Below are 26,743 nucleotides of genomic sequence, written 5' to 3' on the forward strand. Positions count from 1 at the left end.
AAAATAGCTGTAAATAAATGTATTTTGTAGCAGTGTATCATCGTCCTATATAGCTGAGATGTTTGAATAATCAACTCTATTGATTATGTAGTGTGAAAAGTGTGTGCCGTAAATCGCTTGGGTACATGTCGAGTCTTCGAGTCGGCTTTTGGTTCACAGTTTTGATCCGTTTCGGCGCTTACCGAACTCAAATAAGCGAGCCGCCAGAAAGCAAAATTTGCTTGTCGGAAGACAGGGGCTCTTCTGGGAGGACTCACGACACATGTTTTTTTTTTCTTTTGCAAAGGCTGTAAATTTGGACTCACTTCCATTGGCGCGCGTAGGACTTCAAGTTCAACGACCTTGAATGCGGGAGGGTCGCTATATAGGTCGCTATATACTTGGTTCTGATAAAGAGGCTAAAAACAAGGTTACAAGAATAGGCTATATGTGTGTTGTACTATTTGTACTCGAGAAGAACCAAGACCAAGGCTGGATCATGCATGGTCCGGGGAATTCGAAGGCCAACCAGCTCGCGAGTCACACGCCGCGACGGTTGCAGGGTTGTCTTTTCCCAACCATCTTCGTTGTTCAAGTCTTCAAGCCTTCAAGTTTCAAGCTTCAACGTCGATACTATACCCCAACCCAACTATCTTCAACGTCCACACCATATTTCCTTCAACGTCGATATCGACACACCATATTCCAACCGTCTTCTACGTCGACACAACCATTTCACCCAACCATCTACCCAACCATCCACCCAACATCGACACAACCATCCAACCCAACCATCCACCCAACCATGTCAGACCTCAGCGCAGTATTCACCAAAACATCCGCATACTCTCTCGCGGGTGTAGTGTGTCATGGCATGTTAGGATATCTGGGCGCAAAAGCGTTTCTTCCGAGGAACGCGCGGTGGCAGGATAAGTTCACGTTTGTGTGGCTCGTGAGTGCTCGTCTCTTTTTTGTTCACCGTGTAGCTCTTTTGTCTGCTCACCGTGTAACTCTTTTGTCTGATGATGATGTGAACATGACATGTGTGTAGACGTTCGACGCGCTCATCCATTTCTCGTTCGAGGGTTCGTTCCTCTGGCTCTCTGTCTTTGGGAGGCAGGTTAACACGTCAGTTGGGCCGTTCGCGGATATGTGTGCGTATTGCTACTCCTTCACCTGTGACAACCAACTCTAACCATCTGACACGCGACTTTTTTACACTTTTTAACTTTTTACACCCTTTCCACTTTATACAGGGAGAGAATACGCAGCGGCCGACTTCAGATGGGGCGTGGCGGACCCGACCGTCGTCTCTCTAGAGATCCTCACAGTCCTCGGTGCTGGACCTTTGTGCTGCTACATCCTCAAGCAACTCGCGAACGATGATCCTGCGAGGCATTATTGGTTGATTGTTCTGAGCACTGCTGAGCTTTATGGAGGGTGCGTGTTCTTCTCCTTCTTTCTCCTTATTCTTTTGCTTCTGCTTTTGTTTTTGGTTTTGGTTTTCAAGTTTATCTGGGAAAGAGAGCTGAGCACGAGGTTGTTTTCGATGTTATTAGGTGGATGACGTTCTGCCCGGAATGGCTCACTGGAAGTCCGAATCTCAATACTTCGAACGTGTTGCACCTCTGGGTTTACTTGGTGGTGAGTACAAGTACCCCTTACCCCTAACGCCTCAAATATCCTTTTCGCGTCCGCTTACATGACCATGGGTTCAAAAATCCACAGTTGATGAATGTGATGTAAGGCATTTTATTTTCTTATGATTTTGGTTGATGACTGACTGTTGTGTGATAGTTGGGTCATCATCCCTCTTTGGCTCATGGTCGACTCGTATACGCATATAGCCGGTGCTCTCCGCTCCGCTCAAGCTAACTCGAGGGCCAAGTCGAAGTCCAAAAAAGCCTAATGAACAAGGTACAACTAGCGCCCGTCGCCTAATATCATGATCAATGTACTCAGGAATCAGGATCCCCCCCCCCTCAATCACTGACTTCGAATATCGAATATACCCTGGACATTTAAACCTATCTATGTCAAATGTATGTAAAGACGAATTGATTTCCGTTTGAAGATTTTTTTTTTTTGGTGGTGTAATTTGTGATATAGAGGTTGTATTCCCTCGCTTATCTCTCCCAACTCTTGCAAAAGCGAAAAATTATAGAAATGTTCATGATATGATATACAGGCCTAGTTTAAACATCCTCTACTCGGCACGGCTTCAAGCTTCAGCTTCCGACCTCTTAATCCACGTCCACGTCCACGTCCACATTAATAACATCCCTCAGGTCGATTCGACAAACAAAGCGTCGTACAGAACTGCCACCCACCAATCCACGCACTGCGATGCGCACCCGAAATCGGCACACCCCCCGCACCGCACTTATCCCTAATCCTCATCGCCGCCCGCGCAAGCTCCGCCCCGCGGATCCCCGCGCCCTGCGTCGCGCCCGTGTTCCACGAGATACAACAGCGATTGCCGTACTGGTCCCAGTCGCACTCCGCTTTGGTGTACTTGGTGTCCGGGGTGAGGTTGGAGAGCTTGTTGATGATCTTGTCGCACGCGCCGGGGCTCGCGCGGTTGTTGACGGTGTCGCAGTATATCTGGTTGGGGTCGGTGTTGCCGTCGCAGGCGGCCCGGGCGCCGAGTTCGAGCGCGTTGTTCGTCTCGAGAGTTTGGTTGAGGGATATGTGGGCTACCTCGGTTGTGGTGGGTTGAGGAATGGCTGTGATGGCGGGGATCATGACGGCCATGGAGGCAATGGCGCTGGCGATTGCGAAGAACTTCATATTTGAACTGCCAGAAGACGTTAAGCCGCGATAAGAGCGATAAAATCTTGTTGAACACACCTTGAAAGCAGTGATAGAATACCTGACACAACTGCAGAACGAACCACGAACGACACACTCTTTATATACCTTTCTCTATGCACATATATCCACAGGTATGTATCCACTTTGATTCAAGTTTTTCTTTTTTTTTTGGCTCGTCTCGCATGCTTTTTCCATAGCCGACGAATTTGATTTTATTTTACGCGTGAATAGGCGGTGTACAGATTCACGACAACCAAAAAAATGAGCCGTGATCGTCCAGTTTCACTTGCAACTATATTTCTTTCCTCAAGATGCTAAAGCAAGCTATCTTCACTGTCCAGTACTAGGCCAAAGCACCTGTGAGTCCACATGTACAAGCGCCAACAGGTCACCCAGTTTCCCATTCAACAACCTCCAGCAAAACTCACCTATGCCAACGGTAAGAGTCAAGTACAAAGATGAGATGCGAAGGCGCAGCACCAGCTCTTGGCCAACATTTCCATCAATTGACCCTCCGGCGTCAGATCGTCGTGAAATAAATGAGAACGGTATAAATATACCGATACAAGCCACTTACAAGCCGTGGAACTCGCCAGCTGGTCTCAGCTGGTACGCATATACCAAATGCTTTTACCGATGTTCATCCATGACGCAACTCAGCGTTTTCAGTGTGCTGCTCGGTTTTTGTATTCATTCAACAACAACAACTACTCCAACTATTATTAGTACTACAAATCCATTGAGCCAAGATAAATGCCTTAAGAATCGTCAATATTCTTCACGATTAGTAGTTAACTTTTCATCCAATATGCCTTGAGTCTCAGCATCGTTAGGAGCCGCGGCAGCTTGCCAAGACCCCTGTCCGAAACACATCCACCTCTCGCTATAGAATTTACACAACATGATCAAAGGCAGTGACACTTATTCGACCCAAACACCTGAAATTTTCCAAGACTCGATCGAAGTCGCAGCAGAGGAATACAACTTTCCATTTTCAGAGAACCATACACCAAACATTAAGCATTTATTAGTTTCGAAAGGGTATCGCGGAAATCGACTACGAAATTGTGAGTAATATCATCTATGACAACCGGATGGAAACGTCTCCCAAACCTATCCCTTTCCGGCTCATTTTTTGCTTGTCCTCGCAGGTTTTAGACTTTTAGTACAACAGTAAAAAAGTGGATGCATTCATAATGTAGTAGTAGAGACACAGTGTACTAGAAACAAGATGGTATCAAATATCAAATATCGAGCGGAGAGATGATGTAAATGTATTACGATGAGATTCAGATGGATGGATGGAAAGAACAAGAAAAGAGAAGAAAAGAAAAGAAAAATTTGGGAGACATTGTAATTCTAAATAGGTATGCGTGATGAGTCGTCAAAAAAAGAGTGTCCGAAATCATGAGCTTTTCCTCTTCCTGGAAGGCAAGAAGCTGCCAGTGTGGATTCGGAAAAGGTACGTCAGGGTATAAATCGCAAAGACCTAATATAATCATGAAGTTGAGCGACTGCGTAGACGAAAGAGAGTACTAAAAAAAACTTACGTTGAACATTGAGAATACAATCATGAACCCAATGTTTCGCCAGCGATGGTCGTAAAAGATATTGAAGTAAGAGGCAAGATATTGATCAGTGTTGTTTACACCGCAGAACTGGCAACCTGATGTTGCGTCTGGGTTTTGCAAGTAACCTCCGGCAGTGGAAATGAAGTCGGCCATATATTGGCCGCATGTGAGGTTGTTGGGCGGCTCAACAGTCACGAATTCGATGGGAGAGCAAGACACAGGGCGATGGCCGAGAGCTGGATAAATATTAAGCATCGAGAAACTGCATTGGTAAAAACATTCCAAGGGACATACCTTGACCAGCGAATCCTTCGAGAAGGTAGGTGTAGGGGGAAACTCGGTACCTATGCAACGTATTGGCATCGCTTTAAGAATCGAAGACTAAAAAAACGTACATCCACTTCCACCAGTTAAGTTCCCTGTATGGCTGCATCACACCATTGCTAGAGAAGAAAATGTGAGTTTCTTTGGTCAGAAGCATTTTTTTTGTCAACTTACAAGATAATGATGAAGGAGAACAAGAACCCGAAAAGAAGCTGGGCAATTTCTGCGCTAGGCGCCATACTTGCAATAGCCTGGGCGATGGTAGTGTAGTAGAGAGGGAATACAACTCCAACAGACAAGTACGAGTAGCCGGCGCGACCGGATGGGAAGCGGGAGGTCCAGTACCAAACAAGGAAGTAAAGGCTGGATCCCAGGATGTTCCAAGGCAGTTCGGCCAGAATTTGGGCAGTGATGAGGGCGGTCCAGCTGTACATTCTGCTTGGGCGCTCCCTGACCTCGTAGATAGTACGGGTTGCGACGAAGGGAACTTGCAACATGTTTGCCAACGGTTGACTGTAAAAATATTCGTCAGTTTAGTGAACTCAAGGAAGTAATTGAAACCAACCTCAAGACGAGGAGCATGTAAACAGCCTAGTAAAGAGGGGTTATGAGATAAAAGTTCAAATCCTACAATGAATGAAGCTTACAAAGATCCTGTTCTGAACGCCTTGCATACTGTCCTGGTTCTTGAAGAAAGACAGACCAATGAAGAAGCCACCAGCGACGTTGAGGATGAGCTTCGCGAACAGATATTCCGAGTTGCGGTAGTGGTCAGCAGCTCCTCGCTTGACGAGTTCGATGACCTGGTTGCGCCATGGGGTGGGGTATTCAGTCCTGAGAGCAGTTTCGACAGCAGGTTGGCTTCGTCCAATTGTGTGGATCTCCTCGATTTCTTGCTCAGTCCTGACTGCCTCGGGGGAGCGTTTCCAAACTTCGTGCCAGTTGATGCTGCTGAAGGCAGTCGCTCCGGCACCAATAACGTCCAACATATACTCGGCACTAAAAATTAGGCGGGGATAGATCAGGACAAGGCACCAGTGTAATGGCTAAAAATAACGCACGGATTTTCTTCAGGAAGACATGGGCGAGCGCCGTTAGAGTCGAAGTAGTGCAGCAAAGTTTCAGCATTGTGTCCAAGGTCACCGAAATAGACTGTTTGGCCACCCTTCCTCAACAAAAGGACGCGATCGAAGACCTGGTAAATTTTGGTCAGTCAAGGCACAGTAAAATTGTATCAAATGACGTACATGGAACAATTCAGCGGAAGGCTTTTTGGAAAAAAAAAAGTCAGTAAGATGGCAAAGAGGTACATCACCGCAGAAGCTCACTTGATGAATCCTAATGAGTGACACAGAGATCAGTATATAAACAAGTGATAATAGATGATTTACTTACGTGCACAGGATAGCCTGGCCTTGATCAGCCAAGCTTCGTAAGAAGGCAACAATGTTCCAGGCACTCTGAGAGTCAAGACCAGATGTGGGCTCGTCGAGGAAAAGCAAAATTTTGGGCTATTATAGAATAATTTAGATGGATGCTGACACGGGAGGTTCAATAAACACGCACCTTCGCCGCGAGTTCGACACCGATGGTGGTTCGTTTCCTTAGTTCCACGCCGAGGGATCCGACAATAGCGTTCCTTTCATTCCAAAGGCCACACATGTGAAGGCATTTGTCGACACTTGATAATTCAATTTAACAATTGAAATGAGTAAAGTATAGAAAGACTTACTATTCTTCCTTCTCAGCGAGAGGGACCGTTACAGGCTGACGCAATTTAGCAGAGAACAAGAGCGCCTCCCTAACAGAGGCGGTAGGCAAATGCGTATCAAGCTGTTGGCAGTATCCACTATAATGATGTGAGTGATGTGAGTGGGAACGCTATTACGATAATTTGGTTCTTACGTTTGAGATTGGAAGTCATCGGGAAGTGCCTGGCCATTGATGAATCGATCACCAGTAACAACACCGACATCGGTTCGCTCGGCGAGGACGTTAAGAAGGGTTGTCTATGAATAGCGAGAGATGAGCATTAAAAACACACGTCGAAAAGACAACAACAGACCTTTCCAGCTCCAGATTCACCCATCAACGCCGTCAACGATCCGGGGAACACATAGCCAGAAACATTATCGAGAAGTTGCTTTGTGTCGCCATTGGGCAAGTTGATGTGGTACCGAAGGTGGGTGAACGAGAAGACATCCTTGTGCTTAGTGCCCTTGTCTTTGCGGCCGTTCGATGAGCCCGTTTCATGAACCGGCTGCTTCTCGGTGTAGCCTGCATCGTTAGAATCCGCAGCGTCGTCCAACTTGGTACCGCGCTTGTACAAGGTCATCACAGAAATACCGGTGAGGGATGTGTTAATTTCGGTGAACAAAAAGAGTAATCCAAAGAAGAGCATCCCAAAGGCGACGAGGATGCCAAAGTTCTATTGTGAATGATCAGACACTGCCTCAAGTTGGATCACCGATAAACTTACCCTCCAAAGGTGAGAATATGTGTAGTTGAAGGACAGCTTGATGAAACGGCTTCCTTGTACGCTGAGTTGACCGGGAATAGCTCCAACAGTCCCGCAAACTTGGTTGGCGAGGGTGATATTGGCGTAGCTAGGCCCTTGAGGTACAAGAGCGGTACACAAGCCGTTCAAAGTTCGGAATTCGTTGGACATGACACCTTCAAATCCATATTTGAGAGGCTAAGGTGGGTTGAGTCTCAATTCTTCTGGGGAGTAGAATACCACTTACATTAATGTACGTGAGCCATCGTAAGACCCAAATCATGGATGCATCAGGAAGGACGTAGCCTATAATGGAGATGTCAATATCGTATTGCCGGTACAAATGTGAAGCGATAATACCTGTGTACAAGGCCATGGATAGGATAGACATTCCAGCCAAAGTTTGAGCAGTAGCTGTGAAGAAAGAGATGAGATGAAGTGTATAGAATTTAAAATATTATGTCGTTTACCTTCGGATTGACACATGGCCGCCAAACTTCGGAAATACGCTCGCATGAGAACAGCAGTGAAGAACACAAATAGCAGGTAAATGCTGTGGCGATAATAAGAAACTGACGCATGATGTTATGGACAGGGTACGCACAAGAATTGTTCCGCCGATTTTTGCAGCCCCACGAGAGAGTACACCAAACCACCGAATACCAGAGATGTGAAGAAGGTGACCGGGACATCAACGAGAGTAAGTGCCACCGCTTCAATGAATGGGTGGTATAAACCCCACTGTTGATGCCTCAAGATGATGGGTCGTTGAGAGAAGAGGGCGGGAATTTCAGTTGTGGACATGAGTGCGGACAAGAAAAGAGCGCTACAAGATATCAGTTAGCAGATGGTTCAAATGGTGATCATCAGTGCACGTACAAGAAAAGAACACCGGCTCGCGAGTAGAAAGCCGATGATTCTTGAGGAGCCTTTAAGAAAAGTGTACCCATAATAATGCCTTGGAAGATGTAACCACTGATTTCCAAATAAATGTCAGATCGAAAAACTTGAATCAATGAGATGTTCTGACATGATGTTAATCATCGTAACCAATCTGGCACCCAAGACAATGTGGAAGCGTCTAACCATAACCGCAGAGGCCTGAGTGAAGAGGGAAGCAACATAGGGGGATGTCCGGCGAGCGTATCTGGCGTGTTCAGCAACGACGCTTTGTTTATAGTTAACAACGCCTTTCTCGTCCGCAAGACATTCGGCCAAGTAGGAATTCATGTCGTCCCGGTTGCGTTCACCAGCGGCCGAGAGTGCGAAGGATGCAGCGAACTCGGCGGCAGTACGTGGCAGGGGTGCTTCAATCTGACGGGGAATTCGAGCATTGGGATCTGTGACCGCTACCAAGAAATCGGCGGTGGTCTGACGATGGGCAGGCTCGTAACCCAGATTGATGAAGTAATCCCTGGCCTGGTTGGCGGGTCCAAAGTAGGCCATTCGTCCCTCGTAGATAACACAGACCTGGAGTTTTTGTGAGACGGCGATATCGGGATTCGACGACAGAAGTACATACCTTGTCAAACAATTCGTACAGATGCTCTCCAGCCTGGTACAGTGATACGATGGTTGTGAGTCTGGAGACATCGGTCGCAGTGCGTAGAGCTTGAACATATTCCAAAGCAGTCGACGAGTCAAGGCCTCGTGTAGCGCTGAAAGCGTTACGTTAGTCCAAAACCCTATACAACGCTAAACAAATTAACTCACTTATCCCACGAGGTGAGACATGTCCTAGCAGCCAAGGCCTCGCAAATAGACACGCGCTTCTTTTCACCACCCGACACTCCGCGGAGGATGGCGTCACCGATTGGGGTATTCTTTGTGTGTTGAAGTCCGAAGAGGGTCATCAAGGTGTCTGCGGTGGTCTTTGCATATTCGGATCTCGAAAGACCAAGGCGCTGCTTCGGTGCGCGCACTCGTGCTGCAAATTCGATGGTCTGCGAAACAGTCAAAGTCGGGAAGTGGATATCGTCCTCTGGGCAGTATTGGATATCGCCGCGGTAGGACTTCGCGATTGTCTCCGGCGAGAAAGAGTCGTAATGGACATCGCCATTCACAGCATGATATTCGTCTCTTTTGTTGCTCAAAATCTTGAGGAATGTGCTGCATCCTGATCCAGGACGGCCCAAAACGACTGGAAATAATTTATCAGAAGACGCTGCAAATCAAAGGATGCTGACTTACGAAGCATTTCTCCTGGACGAACGACACCTTCAAATCCAGATAAAATATCCCGAGTGGCTGGGTGGCGCTGATTTTGAATGACTTTGATGAGGTTGACAGGATTAAGAGTGGAAGCAATGGTATCCTGGTGAGATGCAGCTGCACCAAGGCCCACGACATGAAGATCTTTGAAAGTCACCCCAAGTTCTCGAGGGATGATTCCAGCCTGTTTGCGGCTTCACATCCCACGTTAGTGTTTCTACCAAAGCTAGATCAAGACGTCGAGGCTTACCTGTCGACCATGTCCCGTAGGACCTTTTCAAAATCGAAACCTTCATGGACAGATGTCACCTGTTGGTCTACTTGTGTCTTTTCAGACAATTTGAGAGAGTGGCTCCTGGTTGGGGAATCCATCGTTCAAGCCAATCTACCCTCTATACGTGGTGAGAGAGGCGGTGATGAGTTTTGACTAGGCAGACCAGTGGTACTGTATAAGACCCAAGCAAGACTGCAGGCGCAAATGGAAAGTAACTCCCAGATATACTAGGAGGGTCAGGGGGAGGGCGGTAACCAGAACTGTGAAGGAAAGCAGACGATCCTTGCTCGAGTTCGAGTGGTATTTTGTACCTTTGGCAAATAGTCTAAATATGGCTCGACCGATACATTAGGACCCATAGAATCGCAGGGTAAATGAATGAAAGGAGAATGAACGGTTGCAGCGACTCGGTTTCTTCGTGTGTGATCTCGGCTAGGAATACGCAGCCTGAATCACTGAACAAACAGCAGAGCCGAAGCGATGTCAGGCCGTATATGGCAGAGCCGTATTCTGTAGACCCCTCCATTGCATCTAGCACTGATGCTCACCGCCAGCTCCCCGATGCCCATAGCCGAAGCACCTCGTCAACGACGATTGACGGCATGCTCCCCCCATTACCAAAAACGCTGAAGCGGGAATCTCGGATTAAAGTTTTGATCTCCATCAAGTATCTGTTGAACAATGAAAAACTCGAGAAACTAGAGAGGTTACTGCGTTGAAGAAGAAGATATTTGTTGTCCAGAGGTACAAATTTAGAAACTCGATTAGAACTCCTACTTGCTCCGAAAGACACGTGAAGTCCCCTCTGATTGTTCACAATTTGGCTTTGGCCGTTTTCGTCATGTCATTCACGAGGACTTCGGCGATGGATGATGGAGTCTTCAACAATTGCCGATCTAAGAAAAATGCACATCTTTTTGATTTGCATGAGCACATTAGTCAGTCCCATCCTCTCTGCAGCAATTCCGTGCTCTGAACCGAGCTGGGCCTTGGCTCAATTTCAGTCTACCAGAGCGCCTCATCAGAATGCTCACAACGACATCTTCCTCGACAATTTGACAATAGATACTCGACCCAACACGCGTAATATTTCCATTGTCAGGGTCGCGATTGTTTGGCGAAGGCAATCGCGTTCATGACATAGGACACGCCTTTTCCTATTAGCATCAGCATGTATTACTTCTGTGTTTGGCATTGTACAACTGCAAATTAGCCTTCAGTCCAGAAAATAGGATATAGCTGGTAGTGGCTTGGACTGCGCGCTTAATGATATTTATTGGTATGATATTGCTGAATATTTCTATGTCCCCGGTGCAGCGTGTATTTTGAAAAGCAGCAAGTAGTCTCATAGTTGGAGCATTGTCGAGGAAATATCCCGGAATGCCTATGCACAACTCAAAAAAAACTCACGAGTGCGAAGGTGATCGAAGGAACTATTACCGATGTTCTCGTATCTACGACATAACACATAATGCAGCGTGTTGAAAGGCTGCCAGTTTCGAATATGCGACAAACTACGCTCGCTAAATGTGACTGAGTGTTTCCTTTGTGCAAGTTCGATAGCAGAGCCCGCGGTCTCCAGAATATATGCTCCGTCCAGGGCCGTCCAAGCATGCATTAGGCCACCGTCTTCACTGCGCAAGCTCGCCATGGTGTATTTCCGTTTTCCATGGTGATACCACATCCGCCGCATCCGCCTTGGAAGAAAGGCTATCTTTGAAAGATATTCTTATCACACCGTCATACGGTATACATAGGCGCTTATCCTTTCCAGTGCCCGACCCCGCCTTTCGGTGACAAGCCGAAGTATAGCAACACGAGATGCCGCCTCTCCGCGTATTCTTATGTGTCGTGAACTAACAATAATCTCTTGTCTTAAAAGCTTCTGCCATCCATTATGTGCCTATGTGCCGCCAGTTCAAATTCTAGGAACCTTCAAAGAGTTTGCCTTTAGCGGGGCGGGAGCTCTTCCTGTTATAGACCTGCACACCCAACATGCACCGACGGGGACGAGTAAACACCCTGCCTATTTTAGCATCAGATGGAAGTTGAGATTCAAGGTTACAGGAGGAGCCTGAATTTAAAACGGTTTGAGATAACTATAACTTCCCGCTGATATCTAGGGAGCACCTTTGCTAGCATCAGAGCAAGCAGATGGTCGCGAGTGAGAGAGTAAGAGGGTAGAGAAAGCACTACGTAATCGTTCTGGAATACCGGTGTAGATGCCTATCACCTACCATTGTCTACATGCTCATTGGTAGAATGGAGCATCCGTAAAGCTCGAGCCAGAGCCTGCAGGAAACCTAAAGGCCTATGTTCCGTCGCATGTCGATAACGATGATATTAACCTGCCATAGGTCATGAGTCAGGGAAACCAATTACTGGACTATAAATAGACGCATACTTCTATTAATAACTAAACTATTATAGCGTACTTCTTGGCAACAATAATCAGAAATTGAGCAACACCGCACGTCTAGATGGCAGCAAAATGGTTCGATGTGGTTGCAATTGAGCGCCCAGTGCCTGTGCTCGTCATATATATTATAGTGGGCCTCGATAAGACACGTAGTCGGAGCAGAAGATGCAACCATCGAGGATGCTCCGCTAGAGGCATACTAATGGGTAGTCGATATTCACGGCAATCGGGACTCGTCTGACTATTCATAGATAGAAAGGACAGCTAGAAGCCATTAATAACTGCATAGGTACACCTGGGGTTCATTCGCAATAACCTTAATTTCTTATTCTCCACTCAAGGGAATCGTATCACTTTGCACACTCTTCAGAATGAAAGGGTCAACATTTCACTACAGTTTCTTTTGTAATTTAGCAATCAAAAATCATTCTGCCACTCAATATATTATGAAATACAAAAGAATTCATTCCGTCAAGAAAGAGCATTGATTAACATCAGCCTCTCAAATCCAATGAGCAGTGTGAAACCATGACGGATAGAAGACCACTGCATTTCCAGCCGGATTCAGATTCAAGGACCGGATTATATCCCTACCAATGAGATAATCTCGGTGAAATTGGGCACCGTGCAACGATCGACTAGCTCACGAGAGATATAACCAACACTATTATGTTACAGAGCAAGGCGCTCAGCCAGCTGCTGCATGAACCCTGTGACGCTTTCCGATGCTCGCGTAGCCTAAGAGGCCTTGTGCTGATGGATCATGCACCTTTCACCTTCCTCCACCGACCAAACCCGACTCATCGACACCAACCTCGTGGTTGCGGTACCGATTGTCTCGCTTGCAATTCCAAATTGTATCCGTATTCCGCATATTCCGTCATTCCACTGGTATTCGACTCGGTGGACGTGCCAATGACGATCGACGCGTCTGAATAAGTGCCGATTCGAAAGAAATGACTATGGCCATTATCCAGTGAGTCAACAACCACTAGCGAACACGACACATATCCGCGGTTCTCGACAACTTAAAGACCAGACCTTGAGATGGATATCACCCAGCTGCGTCGATCGAGATATTAGCGAAGAGAGCAAAATCGAAGACTTACAAGAAGTTGGGTCCTTGAAAGAGCGGAAACGCGATTCATGGCAGTGTCAAGCGGACAAAGGCGGACGGCGCTACACAGCGAATCATAATATGACATGAGCGGCTATAATAGTTTTACATTTGACAGTCTACAATCACAATGACTGCGGGCATTGGCACATCAACTCTTCGAAATTATCGAAACACCAATGGCAAGTTTTATTTCATCCGATACACACCCTCAATCCGCCGAACATACTGAAAAGTAAAGACTAAATAATATCCACAACCAACTCGCAGAAAAAAAGTCTTAACTCAACACCACTCTCGCTGCGATACGATTGGTCCTTGAAGTTTGAACGGGCGCTGGATTTTATTTTAACTCAAGCTCCGTCGAGTAGATCGTGGATTTCATTCGACCTTACAGTAACGCTCCTATAAATTCTCAGCGTCGACTGCGTGCATAATTTAAAAATCTTCCATTCCTTCAATCCTTTGATTATTAACCCTTGGAATTTATGTGTCAATGTCCGCTGTGGATCAATAGACAGTAAGCAGTAAGTGGAAGCCGAAAGCCGCGGAGCAATCCCAACTGTATGCAAGTGTTCAAAAAATGATCTGACAAGACATTTGTGCTTGTTCAACTATTAACGTCAAGCCTTAGCAGACGGGTTCCTCAGACATGCGCAACAACTAGAGGAAGCGTGAAGATCTTGATATCGAGCCGTCTGTTGCGTTTATACCATATCAGCAGAAACCTGAACCGAAACCTGCTATCAAATGAACTCTTACTCGACCCTGCTGATGAAGGCACCAAACTGATGAAGAAAAAGAAAACAGCACAGCAGATCAAACCAAAGAAAAGGAATCACCTTCAAGCGACTGCCAAATGTCTAAAATGCAATTCACCTCTTACTCGACCCTGCTGATGATGGCCCACCAGCCGCAAAAAAAAAGAACAGCACCGCAGATCAAGTCAAAAAAAGCATTACCTCCAGGCAGCCGCCAAACGAGTAGTAAAGTAAGTTTTATTTGGGTGGGTGGGTGAATCTATATCGCACAACGAAAGAATGTACGAGTCATTCATGAGCATTAAAGGATCTATTAATTGCGGTAGCTACAATGGTATTTACAAATCAACAGGCGCCAAATGTTTGCATAGAAGAGCACTTACTGACCTCTCTAGTAAATCATGGATGACATGTCGGTGCGGATACGGTTGTAGTCGAGGAGACCTTCAATGGGACCAAGGGCAGCAACAGCAATCTACAAAAGATATCCTCGTCAGTAAACAGTCTATAGAAATAACACACAGAATAAGAGAAACGCACATCCTTATCCCAAAGGTATTTCTGAGCAACACGCTTGATGTCGTCAACGCTGACAGCATCAACAGCGCTCTCGATCTGCTGAGGGGTGTATCGCTTGCCGCTGGTAACGAGCTGGCGACCAATGTCCTCAGCAACAGCGGTGGTGCCATCGAGACCGAGCAGGAGACCAGCCTTAAGCTGGCTCTTGGCGCGCTCGACTTCCGCGGTGGTGGGGGCAATGCTCATGCGAGTCCACTCCCGGAGGGTAAAGTGGGTGAGATCGTCCAAGTTCATGAAGTTCTCAGAAACGAGGTAGATACCCCACAGACCAGTGTCGGAATACGACGTCGAGAACGACATGAAGGAGTTGGCAAGGTTGTTCTGCGAGATGATGTGCGACAGGCGGGAGGAGGTAAGAGAGGAGCTGCCGAGGCTGCGATCCCAGTTACCGAAGATGCTCTGCATGACCATCATGGGGAAGTAGTCGGGGGAGCTCCAGCCAACACCCTCAACGGCGATGGCAATGTTGGCAGTAGGGATGGTGTCGTCCCTGATGCGGACTTCGGAGCCGACGAAGGTGGTCTTGGGGTGGGCAAGACGGCCGAGGGGGATGGGGTTGGGCGAGACAGGGAGAGAGGAGAAGTGCTTCTTGGCGAGGTCAACAAGCTCGTTGTGGGAGACACCACCAGTACCAACGAGAACCATCCTGTCGGCAGTGTAGTTGGTTTTGATGTATGAAGCGAGGTCATCGCGGTTTATTGAGAGAATGTTCTTTTTGGGGCCGAGAATGGTACGTCCAAGAGCCTGGCCTAATTGTGATCCCAATCATTAGCGACAAAACAATAGTGGTATGAAGTTTGGTAAAGGGGTTGAAAAGCATTGAACGCTGACGTACCCTGGAATGCAACAGCATGGAGGTGGTCAAACACGACCTCCTCAAGCTGCTTATCCACCTCCTGCTGTTCCCTCAGAATCACGTCCCTCTCCCGCTCAATAGCAGTCGTCTCCAGCTTCGAGTTTTGCAAAATATCGCTGATAATATCGACAGCGGCGGGCACATCTTTGCGGAAGCTCTTGGCATAGTAGACAGTCTGTTCTCGCGAAGTGTATGCGTTAAGGTGGGCGCCCATGTTCTCGACCTCGAGTTCGAGAGCATGTTGGGAGCGGCGGCCTGTTCCCTTGAAGGCCATGTGTTCGAGGAAGTGGGCGGTTCCGTTGGTCTTGTCTGTCTCTGCACGGCTACCAGCGTCGATCCAAACACCGACGGTGGCGGTTTGGGCGTGGGGCTGCGCCTCGGTAGCGACGGTCAGACCATTTGGGAGGGTGGTGACCTCGGTGAAGGGGGAAGAGGGGGCGTTGTGTGCTGTCGCGAACCCGCGCAGAGCTCGCTGGCAAAGTCGGGGACTGGATGAGGATATTTTTCTTAGAAATTTTGCGTCAAACTCACCGGGTTGCGAGCAGCACTCTTGATAACACGGCTGAGGACCGTTCTAGAGACCATGGATGCTCAAATCCTCTCGTTGGACAAGTTTTTTGGAGAAAGCTCCTTGCTCGGAATATCACGCAACGTCCACATCGGACTCTGCCGGAAGCCCAATTTCATTGTCATGTGACCCTGGAACCATAATCCTCGCCTCTCGATTGGCCTGTTCGTCTCCTGAACGGTCACCTCGTCTCGACGTCGTTCATTTATGCGATGCTTTATACACCGACACTGTGCATTCAACGCAGCACAAAACGCCTCACGATACTCTTTATCCGGGCTTCCTATCGTGCTTTCCGGATGATGCCGCCAGACATAGCATATGCTGAATAAAATGTCAACATTTTGTCAATATTTTCTGGAAAACGTCGTTTCTCGTGATCCACTTTTGTAATATCTCATGTCCGGGCGCCCCATCCAAACTCATGTTGGTTATCTGATACTGAAAAACAACAGTCCCTAGCTGCGCTTATTGGTCTTTTTTCGGACCAATGCGCATACTCTGCCGACGTTACGCGTACGTGACATGTTAATGCAGACAACACCTTCAGCACACGTCCTCACGCGTATGAACGAAGTCACTGTCTTACGACAGCTCATACGCGTAAGAGATATGGTAAGTAGATTCGGCATGCACAATCTCTAATTAATTGATGATCCTTTCCGTCTAAATATCTAAAGTGACACCATTACAGCCTACGGTTGTTTTGAATGCAGCATTTGGCTGCGGAAAGTACACCCAAATTATGACTTGCCCTCTGATTTGGTTTCACTGGCAAATCATGATATGTGTCAATCTTTCCGCACTGCGGGCTATCCGACTTACCAGACTACACATTTTTCCATAAGTACCCAAAAGCATACCCGAGTCGTCCTGTTCATTCTCGGTACTTTCTCTATCCCCATCTCATTGTTTCTCGCACCCACAATGTTAAAGCTTGACGCTGAATCCGAGAACAATGTCCAACATCAACAACATACTGTCGACCTTCATACGCTGCCTAATAATTCTGACCAATTGACAACAGTCGGTGGCGACTCCCAGAATACTTTAGATGTTGTGCAGACTCTTGGTCGACTTGCGAAAAGGTACTCTTACGACGCCTTCAAATTCTTGTCGCTAACAACGACCCCGTTTCTTGTCTTAGTCGCGAAGATGCTGGGATACTGCCTCGAGAGTTAGGCGTCTCGTTTCGCGGACTTGAAGTTATTGGCCTGGGTGCAGCATCGTCTTACCAGGACACCGTCGGCTCCATATTCAACCCCTCCAACATGATCAAGCAAATACAAGCCCAACGCCATCCGTCAACACGCCACATAATTTCTGGTTTCGAGGGCACAGTAAAACCCGGCGAAATGCTGCGTCAGTACCTCCCACCTAACCAATATTTTAAATCTCTTACTCACACAAATCTATCACCAACAGTCGTCCTTGGCCGCCCCGGCTCAGGCTGTTCCACCCTACTTAAAATTCTCACTAACAAACACGACGAGTTCCACTCCACGAGCGGGGACATCCTCTACAACACCTTCCTTCCAGGCCAAATCTCCGCCCACTTCCGCGGGGACGTGCACTACTGCCCTGAGGACGACATCCACTTCCCCACACTGACCGTCGGGCAAACCGTAGAGTTCGCCGCGCGCGTGCGGGCACCTCGGGCCGCTGCGCGGATGGGCGAGAGCAGAGCTCAGTATGCGAAGCATACAGCGGATGTGCTGCTCAAGCTCTTTGGCTTGGAGCACGCGCGGAACACGCAGGTGGGCGACGCAACGATACGCGGCATCTCTGGTGGGGAGAAGAAAAGGCTGTCTATTTGTGAGGCGATGGCGGCGAGGTCGTGCCTAACGTCATGGGACAAGTAATGAATTTTCGACGTCTATATGTTATTTGCATGCTGAGACCACTTTGTTTAAAGCGCGACCAGGGGACTCGACTCGTCAACAGCACTGGAATTTGTTCAGATTCTGCGAGCGGCAACTGATATCAACCGACTAACAAGCATCGTGTCGCTTTACCAAGCCGGTGAGCGCTTATATGAATTGTTCGACAAGGTCCGCAAAATTCCCTCCAAAAGAATGCAGCGTCTTGACCATTTTTCTATATGTCCAGGTCTGCGTGGTCTACGAAGGTAGAATGGCCTACTTTGGCCCTGCCAACCAAGCCCGCGACTACTTCATCAACCTCGGATACGAGCCCGCGCACCGCCAAACAACCGCCGACTTCCTCGTCTCCGTGACCGACCCTAACGCGCGTATCCCGCGCTCAGACCTCGCCCTCCCCGCTCCACGCACCGCCGCAGAGTTCGCGTCCGCCTTCACCCGGTCTGACATCGGCCAAAAGAACGCGCAGAGCGTGGACATCTTCCGCGCCGAGCTGCAAGCTGATAGGAAGGTATCGGAGGTGTATGTAAAAAGTGCTAGGGAAGAACATGATAAGTTGGCTAGAGCTGGCTCCTCGTATGTCGCATCGCTGCCAGCACAGGCAGCGGCAGTCATGCTCAGACGAATTCAGATACTTCGGGGGGCACTGGTGATATCTATCATTAATATGGTGTACGTCTTCTCCGTTATCTATAAGCTATTTGCCTTCGCTCACACTGCAGGTTTACCCAGCGGATACATCTTCCAAGGAATAGTCCTCGGCACAACCTTCCTCAAGGAACCAGCATCCACGAACTCATTCTTCTCGCGCTCTGGCATCCTCTTCTTGTAATTAATCTCACAAAAATGTTAAAACAAATGAAAAACTCACTACCAACCTACCCGCTATAGCTCTCTTTTTTTCTTCGCTTTGATGGCACTACCCGAGATCCCCGCTCTTTTTTCCCAACGGCCTATCATCCTACGACACCAGCAAGCTGCGTTCTACCATCCATTCATAGACGCAGTTGCGTTGACACTCGTCGACGTTCCTGTAACATTTCTCAACTCGTTGATATTTGGAGGGATCATATATGGCCTCGTGGGGCTGGAGAAAACCGCTGGACAGCTTTTGTACGTCACATCCAATCTTCCTGGCTATCCATTGTCTTCTTTATGCTAACGGGATTTGTGTATAGTATATATTTCTTGTTTGTGTTCACCACCGCCCTGGTGATGAGAGCGTACTTCCGTTCATTGGCTGCAATGTGCGCAAATAGACCACCTTAAAGTGTAGTATAGTATACCTGACATACCACCAAGATACGTACCCTACATACCACCTAATTCAACAACCAACATCATATTTGTACTTTTCTCATAAGACACCGGTAAATGTGTATTCAAGTTAACCCATACCTACACCTACTATATATCATCAATCTACATCTGAAACCTCTAATCCAAAAACAGTATTCATTGGGTATAGAATGAGCGTTCAGCTCATTTGACATCTGACGGGTCAAAATTCAAAATAGATTTCTCACAAGACAGTGATCGTGAGAAAGGTCATGTGAGCGTCGGGACTTTGACATTTACATTTAGAAAGCTGCAATCAACTTGAACGCGAGGCTTGTATTGAGATGAATAAAACTTGAAACATTGTAGATTTCGCATCTGAGATCTGAGAATGTGATTTATACATGCTAGAAAGGAGCGCGGAAATCCACATTTGGAAGGCTGAAGGTTGCATGAATATACATCTAGAAATGTTATTTGATGCCTCTTGGTGTCGGAATCAAAATGACATCTGTGAGCAGTAAATTAACCACAATAACATCTGTGAATGAGGTTTAGTTTGCTGGAAGGGGCGTATAAATCAACATTTGGAAGGTTAAATCTTGCATAAATACAGATCTGGCAATGCTATTTGACGGTCCTCGGACTCGGAATTAAAACAGCATCTGGCAGGCTCAACATTGCATGAATACACATCTGGAAATGTTATTTGATGCCTCTCGGAGCCGGAATCAAAATGACATCTGTGGCCAGTAAATTAACCACAATAACATCTGAGAATGAGGTATATGCTTGCTTGAAGCGGTGTGTAAATCAACATTTGGAAGGTTAAATCTTGCATAAATACACATCTGGCAATGTTATTTGATGGTCCTCGGACTCGGAATTAAAACAGCATCTGGCAGGCTCAACATTGCATGAATACACATCTGGAAATATTATTTGATGCCTCTCGGAGCCGGAATCAAAATGACATCTGTGGCCAGTAAATTAACCACAATAACATCTGAGAATGAGGTATATGCTTGCTTGAAGCGGTGTGTAAATCAACATTTGGAAGGTTAAATCTTGCATAAATACACATCTGGCAATGTTATTTGACGGTCCTCGGACTCGGAATTAAAACAGCATCTGGAAGGCTCAACATTGCATGAATACACATCTGGAAATGTTATTTGATGCCTCTCGGAGCCGGAATCAAAATGACATCTGTGGACAGTAAATTAACCACAATAACATCTGAGAATGAGGTATATGCCTGCTTGAAGCGGTGTGTAAATCAACATTTGGAAGGTTAAATCTTGCATAAATACACATCTGACAATGTTATTTGCTGTCCCTCGGATTCAGAATCAAAACGGCATTTGTAAGGTTAAATGGGCCATGAATACACATCTTGCAATGTTATTTGACCCCCCTTGGAGACGGAAACAAAAAGAGATCTATGAGGCCATAAATCATGTTATATATAATCTGAGAATGCCTATCAGATGCGCTCAACATTGCTGTGCCAAAATTAATTGTTAGACCTTGAACCAGCACAAACATCTGCAGAAAAAGAAAAAATTCAGTAGTGCTATGGTTGTATAATAGGCTGGGTAGTCTTGTTGACTGCCCCCCTATTTTATTGCTCCTGTAGCTTCCTACCAAAAGTCAGTAGATTCTGTAGATTTCTTAGTCATATATGTAGCTTTTGTAGTCTTCTGTAATTTTAATAAATAGTATAATATTAATCTATAGGTACTACATTGCTAACTATATATTTTTATGCGCAATTTAATATTGAGTAAAAATCATTAATAGGACAGTTGATATCATTAATATCTTTATTAGCCATTCTACTCCGTCCAATTAGCTGACTTTGGATAGTAAGCCTCCATCCAGTCTAACAACATATTATACCTCTATCTAACTCTCTTCAACTTGTCTACTATCAGAATCTGTTAAGTAAATAACAACAGAAAAGATATGGTTAGGACTAGAATTGAACCAATGACTCCCAAGTATGTTGCCAATACTTTACCACTGAGCTATATGACCTATAAATAGATTGAGAGTTATATGTCAATATCCACTATTGAATCCATTATTTGGACTCTGTGTTTGTTTGTTAACATTGACATTAGTATTGTTGTTATTCCACTTATTCTATTCCATCTAATTCCATATCATAAAATCCCATAACTCAATTGACATTTATGCTATAGTCCATATTGTTTTGTAAAGTCTTATGGTCTACTGGTTAAGGACAGTCTATTTTTGGCTAAGGTTGACAGTTCAATCCTTGAGCAGGCCATTTATTTCGCTCGCAGACTACAAAGTCTATAAGTATATTGTAAGTACTACTGTATGTTGCATGGGCCTTGATTATATAGTTTCCATAAATTACTGTATATTGTGAATACAATGTATTAAACCTATGTAATGAAAATATATTAGATAATGATGTTATGTAAGGCTACTAAGTGCAAAAAAGGCTACTGGAAAGTGTGGTTACTACGGTGTCTACTGTAATATAGGTGTGTACTACTGAAAAAAACCTTTTCCGCTGATGAATTTCCATTCGAAAGTTTGACTTGACAATGTAGGATATGATTTGCATACACTATCTGTACTCTACTGAGCTATGCAGTATCAATCTGCATAGTATCATTAACATCATCAATTCCATATGTAACAACCTTGATGCCTTTTAATCTCGCCTTCAATTCTTCCCCAAGGCGAGTGAAAGAGACCATCATTAGATGTGTCTCACGTGAAAATTTCCCTCGTGGTCGGTGATCATTGTAGATATCGCTTGCGGTCAGCATTGTTGCCGAAGTGAAAAGCTTGATCACAAATGCGCGGATGCGAGGCGGAAATACATCAGTCTTCATTGTTTCTTCAACGCTTTGAAGTTTGGGATTGGTTGATCGGATTGACAGTGTCTTCCAGAAGTAAAAGTCAAGGAGGACATTGTCTATAAGGCATCCACAATTCATGTGGCCTTCCTGAGGCGCAGCGCTATAGTCCGCACGGTAGGCCACTCCAGCTATATGGGTTTTGTTATCGCACTTCTTCACCATCGAGCTACGTTTGTGATAGCGGCACACTAGGTTGAGGTGAGAGGTCATGTGAATCCCAAGTGCAACTTGGCGGTGTGTAATGCACAGCTCAGGATGCATAAACTGAAGCATTCGTAACGCTTTACGATGCTTGACCTTCAGACTTGGGAGTTTTCCGGTTTCTAGGAACTCTTGAATAGAATTCTGAGCCCCATCTACTAAACTTTAGTGATCCATATAAGTAGAATAAAGCTGTAAAACAACGCACCACTAAGCGCCTGAAGCTCCGCACCAGTCATCCTAGTATACGCCTCCATTGCCTTTCTAAAATCACCAGCAATTCCATCCTCTCCAAAAGCACCGGACAATGAATCTTCCCCCTCTGCCACCGAGGGAATTTGGGGGACTAGAACATCTGGAACAGATCCTGTTGGCTGATGTGCAGATTTCTCTGGCCTCTTTCGAGTGTTCAGCTGATCACGAATGGAAGACAACTCTTGCTCAATGGTACGTAGCTTTTCTTGAATATCTGCAAGATTTTGACTTGTCGCCGTCTTGAGAGAATTGGAAACAAGGGTCCTTTCCTTTCTCAAAACTTTCCGTCGATCCTCAAGGGGCTTGCGGTTCTGCTGCTCTCGATACGCACGTTCATGCTGGATAATTGCAGCTTGAAGTTCGCCCATCCGTGCAGTTGCTTTCTGACAAATATCATGGTTTGAATCGATAGCTTGCAAAGCACCACGTATCTCGTCCATGGTTCTTTGTTTTGGGCTGCATATATCAGCCTCTAGCTCAGCTGTCTTGCAGTTAACCGAAGCAAGGAACTGGGAAATTTGCTCAAGCTCTGCCGTAATCTGTTTCTGCAATGGTGGAAGCGACCCGGAAAGTGGGGGCGAGATAAGAGACATCATGGCTAAATCAAAGATTTTCTTAGCTTATAGTTATAATGAGAATTGTAAATGCGAACCAGTTTGATGTTCTCTGTTGTCTGAGACAGGTATAGCCTTTAAATCCCTCATCTGTATTCGGTAGTATCCATCAGATGATAGGTTACACTTCAAGTCTTTGGATTACATTACCTTCTTTGTCTTTCTTTCAGATATATTAAGCTCCTTGCTACCAGTTACAATTTTATCAAGGTCTTGTAAGTCAGTGTCTTTGAATAGTTCCATTGCCTCAATAAAAGAATAGTCAATATAAAGTTGGAACCGCTAGTGTGGAACTGAAATTACCTCCTTATTATGGTCCTCTAACCGATTTGATTGGGTTTCAGCATCGTCAACTGAGGTCGTTGGCACGGTCTGGCAATGAGTAAGAGTTAGATTTAACATATAGATATATAGATTTGTGCAAAATGGCGTTCGGGACTCCAGATTTCGCAGTGGCATCATATCACATTCTAGAATGTTAAATTGTCAAACACTGAGTATAACTCAGCACTAAACCCAGTGAGATGCGATTTGGCATCTCAAAATGGAGATTTGGTTATATCTCCTCAGAATCAAGACACGCAATTTGGCACTGCAGATGTAGAATCCCCAAAAACAATATGCACGTACCATAATTGCATCGTCATTTACGTTCCCAGTATTCTGCACCACACATAAGCCAATATTTGACTTTGCACCGGTGCATATCATACCTTATCACTTGTAGTCTCTACTACGTTATGTTTCTGAGAGTTCCCATTGATCATCACATTTGAACATGGCGCTTCCTATCACGGAGAAGAGTTGTATTAGGTTCAAGTTCATGCAATTGAGAAATAAGATGATAAAACACACCATTGGGTTTGACGTGTCTGTGTCAATTTCCATCATCCGGGAACCGTGATCCGGTGCTGTACTGGTAGAATTATGAACACCAGAAGAAGGAAAAGCTGCTGCGCTGTCAGCAGGGGTGCTAATAGGTGAATTGGCAGCCGGAGATGACGTTGAAGAGGGCCTAGGATCCATGGAATCATTTGAAGATGTTTCACCAGTAGGAGCAAAATTCGGAGCGGATAATGTAGTAGAAAGGGTTTGAGCAGTAGAAATCGAAGTCGGCAATTCCACAGCAGGCAATTTGAGGGCAGAAATGGAGGCAGACAGGAGTGCAGAAACGGGTGAGCCAGAAGCAAGACTGGGATCAGGCAATGCCGCAGCAGCAAAGTGAGTGACAGGTGAATTCTGCAGTATTGGATCAATCATGTCTTGCTGATCCAGCACGATTGCATTGCCCAGGCTATCACCCTAACAAAAACAATACGTAGATTAGTTTTTAGGTCTTTAAAATATCCAGTAACACACCTTTGTGGTGTTGAGAGCTGGAATCTCTTCCATTTGTACGTTAACTTGCTCTCGCTTCACTTTCTTTCCACGGGGACCGTCAAATCTTGTCTCATAGGTCTCTCGGAGCCTCTTAACCTTCTCTTGAGCATCATGCAAGCGCTCTTGATCCTGCGCCGACAGTCCCTTAGGTGGCGCTGCCTTGCGCAAAGGCTGTTTTTTGGACTTTGAGGGTAGCAAGGACTGCATTAGCTCCTCGCATTCCTTCTCTGCCGCAACTATAGACAATTTGGAAATCAAAACAGACATTATAAACTGCAAATATCTTACCTAGCTCGGCTCTCTGCACCTCCGCATCGAGGTAGGAGAAATCTGCATTGTATTAGACCAATATCATCGATAGCGCCCAATGACTTACCAAACTCTGTTTGCATTGTACGTTCAAACCTCCAAAAATGACAATATAAGATGTGGAATTGTTCAAGCGTCGTCAAATTCTACCAGGTCTGTATCAAACAATTTGAAAAGTCACTCAATGTACATTTCAAAATGTCATTTTATGCTGTGGTGTAGAAAATATAGCATTGAAGAATGTAAATTACATACCAACAGGATGTCGGCTCAGCCCATGTGAGATGTCTTGGAATGTGTAATTCCTAATTCCCAAACTGGATGCACCAGTAAAGCACACATTCCAGTCCGTTTAGTCGCATCAGGCTGCGTTGACTCGCATCAGATCGCATCCCAATCTCATATATGGTCCAAGCGGAATTCACACTTTCCAGTCCGTTTAGTCACATCAGGTTGCATTGAGTCGCATCAGGTCGGATTTGCATGAGGTTGCGTTGAATTGCATGAGGTCGTATCCCGATCTCATACATGGTCCAAGCGGAATTTCAGGTAGTTGAAGCGAAGGCCAGCCACCAAGTACAAGATTGGATAGCCCTTACCCACCGGGTCCGCTTTAACTTCCACCTTGCATCTCTTCCCCCCTTTCCACCACGAGGTCATGTGGGTCAAGAATATATAGCCCTTACCCACCGCGTCTGCTTTAACTTCCATCTTGCATATCTTTCCCTCTTTCCACCGCAAGGCCATGTGGGTCACCGTTTAGTTTTACTTAGGAGATGTCTTCTCAAGGTAAGGTTCCTATCTCCTCAGTCTTTTTGTTACTGCTTACTTATTTCTATTGTCAGACTCTGATAAAGGTCAGCTCGTGTAGACCGTCTCACTATGAAGTATTGAACTGACAGCTTATGTATGTAGGTGTGCCTTGCATTGAATGTCAATGTAAGGACTGCCAGTGTCATTGTCATTGTTCTGGTGCAACTGGAGATGAGCTTCCACCACCCGATGAGAGGTGGTATAGCGTAGTAGTTGGACGGTCTCCTGGCGTTGTCCAGGGACAGTAAGTCTTCTGTTTAACTTCTTGATTCTGAATGCTTATCTTGACTCCAGGGACCATGCAGAGCGTAACTGGAGGGGTGTATCTGGAGGTGCTGCTTTTTACTGTCCAGATAGGCCTAGTGCAGAGCAGCATTTTGTCTCTGCCTTGCATCGTGGCGAAGCTGTTCATGTCATTCCTGAGGTTCGGATTAGACTTGGTAGTCAAGACCGTGCCACGCTTCCCGGATTCCGTGTGCATGACCCTTGTAAGTTTTCTAATCTTTCTGCTTCATATTTTAAATTATTTACTCCTTCCAATTAGATAGTCCTGAGAACGCAACTTGGGTTGTTGTTTCAGTGGGGCGAGAGCCCGGGATCTACCTTATTGACTCCAGGTGTGTTTCAATCACTCTTTGTTAGTCCCGGTTCTCAAATAATGTATACAGCTATTCTGGATATGGTCTTACCCTTACCTCCAACGTGAACGGGGTTAGTGGCGGCCATGTCATTAAATTTAAAAGCAGGTCTGCCGCCGTAGAGGAGTTTGAACGCATGTTGTCGGTGTCATTGATTGTCCGTGTTGTTACCGAAGTTAGAGCAGTACTTATGTCTGATGGTGTGGAGTAAACTATACATTCCTATGTAGTATGGATTGAAAAATTACATTGCTTATGAGTCTGGAAATGTGTTAATCAACTGCGCTTTGATGTTTAAGAGTGAAGCTGCTTCAACGTCAAGCTTTGTGAAGGCATCGGCTGTTTCCACAAATCAGGTAGCGTGAGAATCTTGACTTAGTCTCACCTGTGTGTTCACGTTAACGCTTCAAATGCTTCATTGATTGCTCAATCGTTCAACACAGACGTAATTCATCATCCCGAATGAGTCTACCCAGACATAAAGTAGGTTTTGGCTACCTGA

At 45.9% G+C, this 26,743-nt stretch overlaps 6 protein-coding genes across 6 annotated transcripts; 2 read left to right on the forward strand and 4 right to left on the reverse strand.

Annotated features, from left to right (window-relative positions):
• Nucleotides 1–784: 784 nt before the first annotated feature.
• On the forward strand, nucleotides 785–1,888 carry JR316_0006802 (Emopamil-binding protein-like; the record flags this gene model as incomplete). Its single annotated transcript, XM_047892547.1, has 4 exons — nucleotides 785–931; nucleotides 1,031–1,133; nucleotides 1,236–1,419; nucleotides 1,777–1,888. 4 exons carry the CDS (start codon nucleotides 785–787, stop codon nucleotides 1,886–1,888), a joined length of 546 nt encoding a protein of 181 aa, XP_047747829.1.
• Nucleotides 1,889–1,902: 14 nt separating this feature from the next.
• On the reverse strand, nucleotides 1,903–2,769 carry JR316_0006803 (uncharacterized protein; the record flags this gene model as incomplete). Its single annotated transcript, XM_047892548.1, has 3 exons — nucleotides 1,903–1,916; nucleotides 1,974–2,006; nucleotides 2,322–2,769. 3 exons carry the CDS (start codon nucleotides 2,767–2,769, stop codon nucleotides 1,903–1,905), a joined length of 495 nt encoding a protein of 164 aa, XP_047747830.1.
• Nucleotides 2,770–4,198: 1,429 nt separating this feature from the next.
• On the reverse strand, nucleotides 4,199–9,768 carry JR316_0006804 (Brefeldin A resistance protein; the record flags this gene model as incomplete). Its single annotated transcript, XM_047892549.1, has 26 exons — nucleotides 4,199–4,282; nucleotides 4,344–4,600; nucleotides 4,659–4,708; nucleotides 4,760–4,807; nucleotides 4,863–5,201; nucleotides 5,254–5,279; nucleotides 5,336–5,687; nucleotides 5,750–5,883; nucleotides 5,936–5,956; nucleotides 6,017–6,026; nucleotides 6,084–6,199; nucleotides 6,255–6,369; nucleotides 6,421–6,537; nucleotides 6,594–6,697; nucleotides 6,754–7,116; nucleotides 7,168–7,383; nucleotides 7,433–7,491; nucleotides 7,546–7,599; nucleotides 7,656–7,738; nucleotides 7,790–8,011; nucleotides 8,065–8,160; nucleotides 8,216–8,655; nucleotides 8,708–8,843; nucleotides 8,899–9,325; nucleotides 9,376–9,590; nucleotides 9,647–9,768. The coding sequence occupies 26 exons, from the start codon at nucleotides 9,766–9,768 to the stop codon at nucleotides 4,199–4,201; spliced, it is 4,206 nt and encodes a 1,401-aa protein (XP_047747831.1).
• A 4,590-nt stretch (nucleotides 9,769–14,358) lies between these two features.
• Nucleotides 14,359–15,987, reverse strand: JR316_0006805 (Mitochondrial-processing peptidase subunit beta; the record flags this gene model as incomplete). The annotated part of the gene is made up of 4 exons (XM_047892550.1): nucleotides 14,359–14,442; nucleotides 14,508–15,295; nucleotides 15,382–15,874; nucleotides 15,934–15,987. The coding sequence occupies 4 exons, from the start codon at nucleotides 15,985–15,987 to the stop codon at nucleotides 14,359–14,361; spliced, it is 1,419 nt and encodes a 472-aa protein (XP_047747832.1).
• Nucleotides 15,988–16,897: 910 nt separating this feature from the next.
• JR316_0006806 (ABC multidrug transporter MDR3) lies at nucleotides 16,898–18,682 on the forward strand (the record flags this gene model as incomplete). The annotated part of the gene is made up of 4 exons (XM_047892551.1): nucleotides 16,898–17,058; nucleotides 17,118–17,828; nucleotides 17,886–18,021; nucleotides 18,080–18,682. The coding sequence occupies 4 exons, from the start codon at nucleotides 16,898–16,900 to the stop codon at nucleotides 18,680–18,682; spliced, it is 1,611 nt and encodes a 536-aa protein (XP_047747833.1).
• A 3,070-nt stretch (nucleotides 18,683–21,752) lies between these two features.
• JR316_0006807 (uncharacterized protein) lies at nucleotides 21,753–24,873 on the reverse strand (the record flags this gene model as incomplete). Its single annotated transcript, XM_047892552.1, has 11 exons — nucleotides 21,753–22,387; nucleotides 22,441–23,085; nucleotides 23,140–23,191; nucleotides 23,252–23,347; nucleotides 23,405–23,473; nucleotides 23,732–23,764; nucleotides 23,815–23,889; nucleotides 23,957–24,403; nucleotides 24,461–24,717; nucleotides 24,770–24,811; nucleotides 24,858–24,873. 11 exons carry the CDS (start codon nucleotides 24,871–24,873, stop codon nucleotides 21,753–21,755), a joined length of 2,367 nt encoding a protein of 788 aa, XP_047747834.1.
• Nucleotides 24,874–26,743: the final 1,870 nt, after the last annotated feature.

The sequence above is a fragment of the Psilocybe cubensis genome, chromosome 6 (assembly GCF_017499595.1).
Source record: "Psilocybe cubensis strain MGC-MH-2018 chromosome 6, whole genome shotgun sequence".
Classification (NCBI taxonomy): domain Eukaryota; kingdom Fungi; phylum Basidiomycota; class Agaricomycetes; order Agaricales; family Agrocybaceae; genus Psilocybe; species Psilocybe cubensis.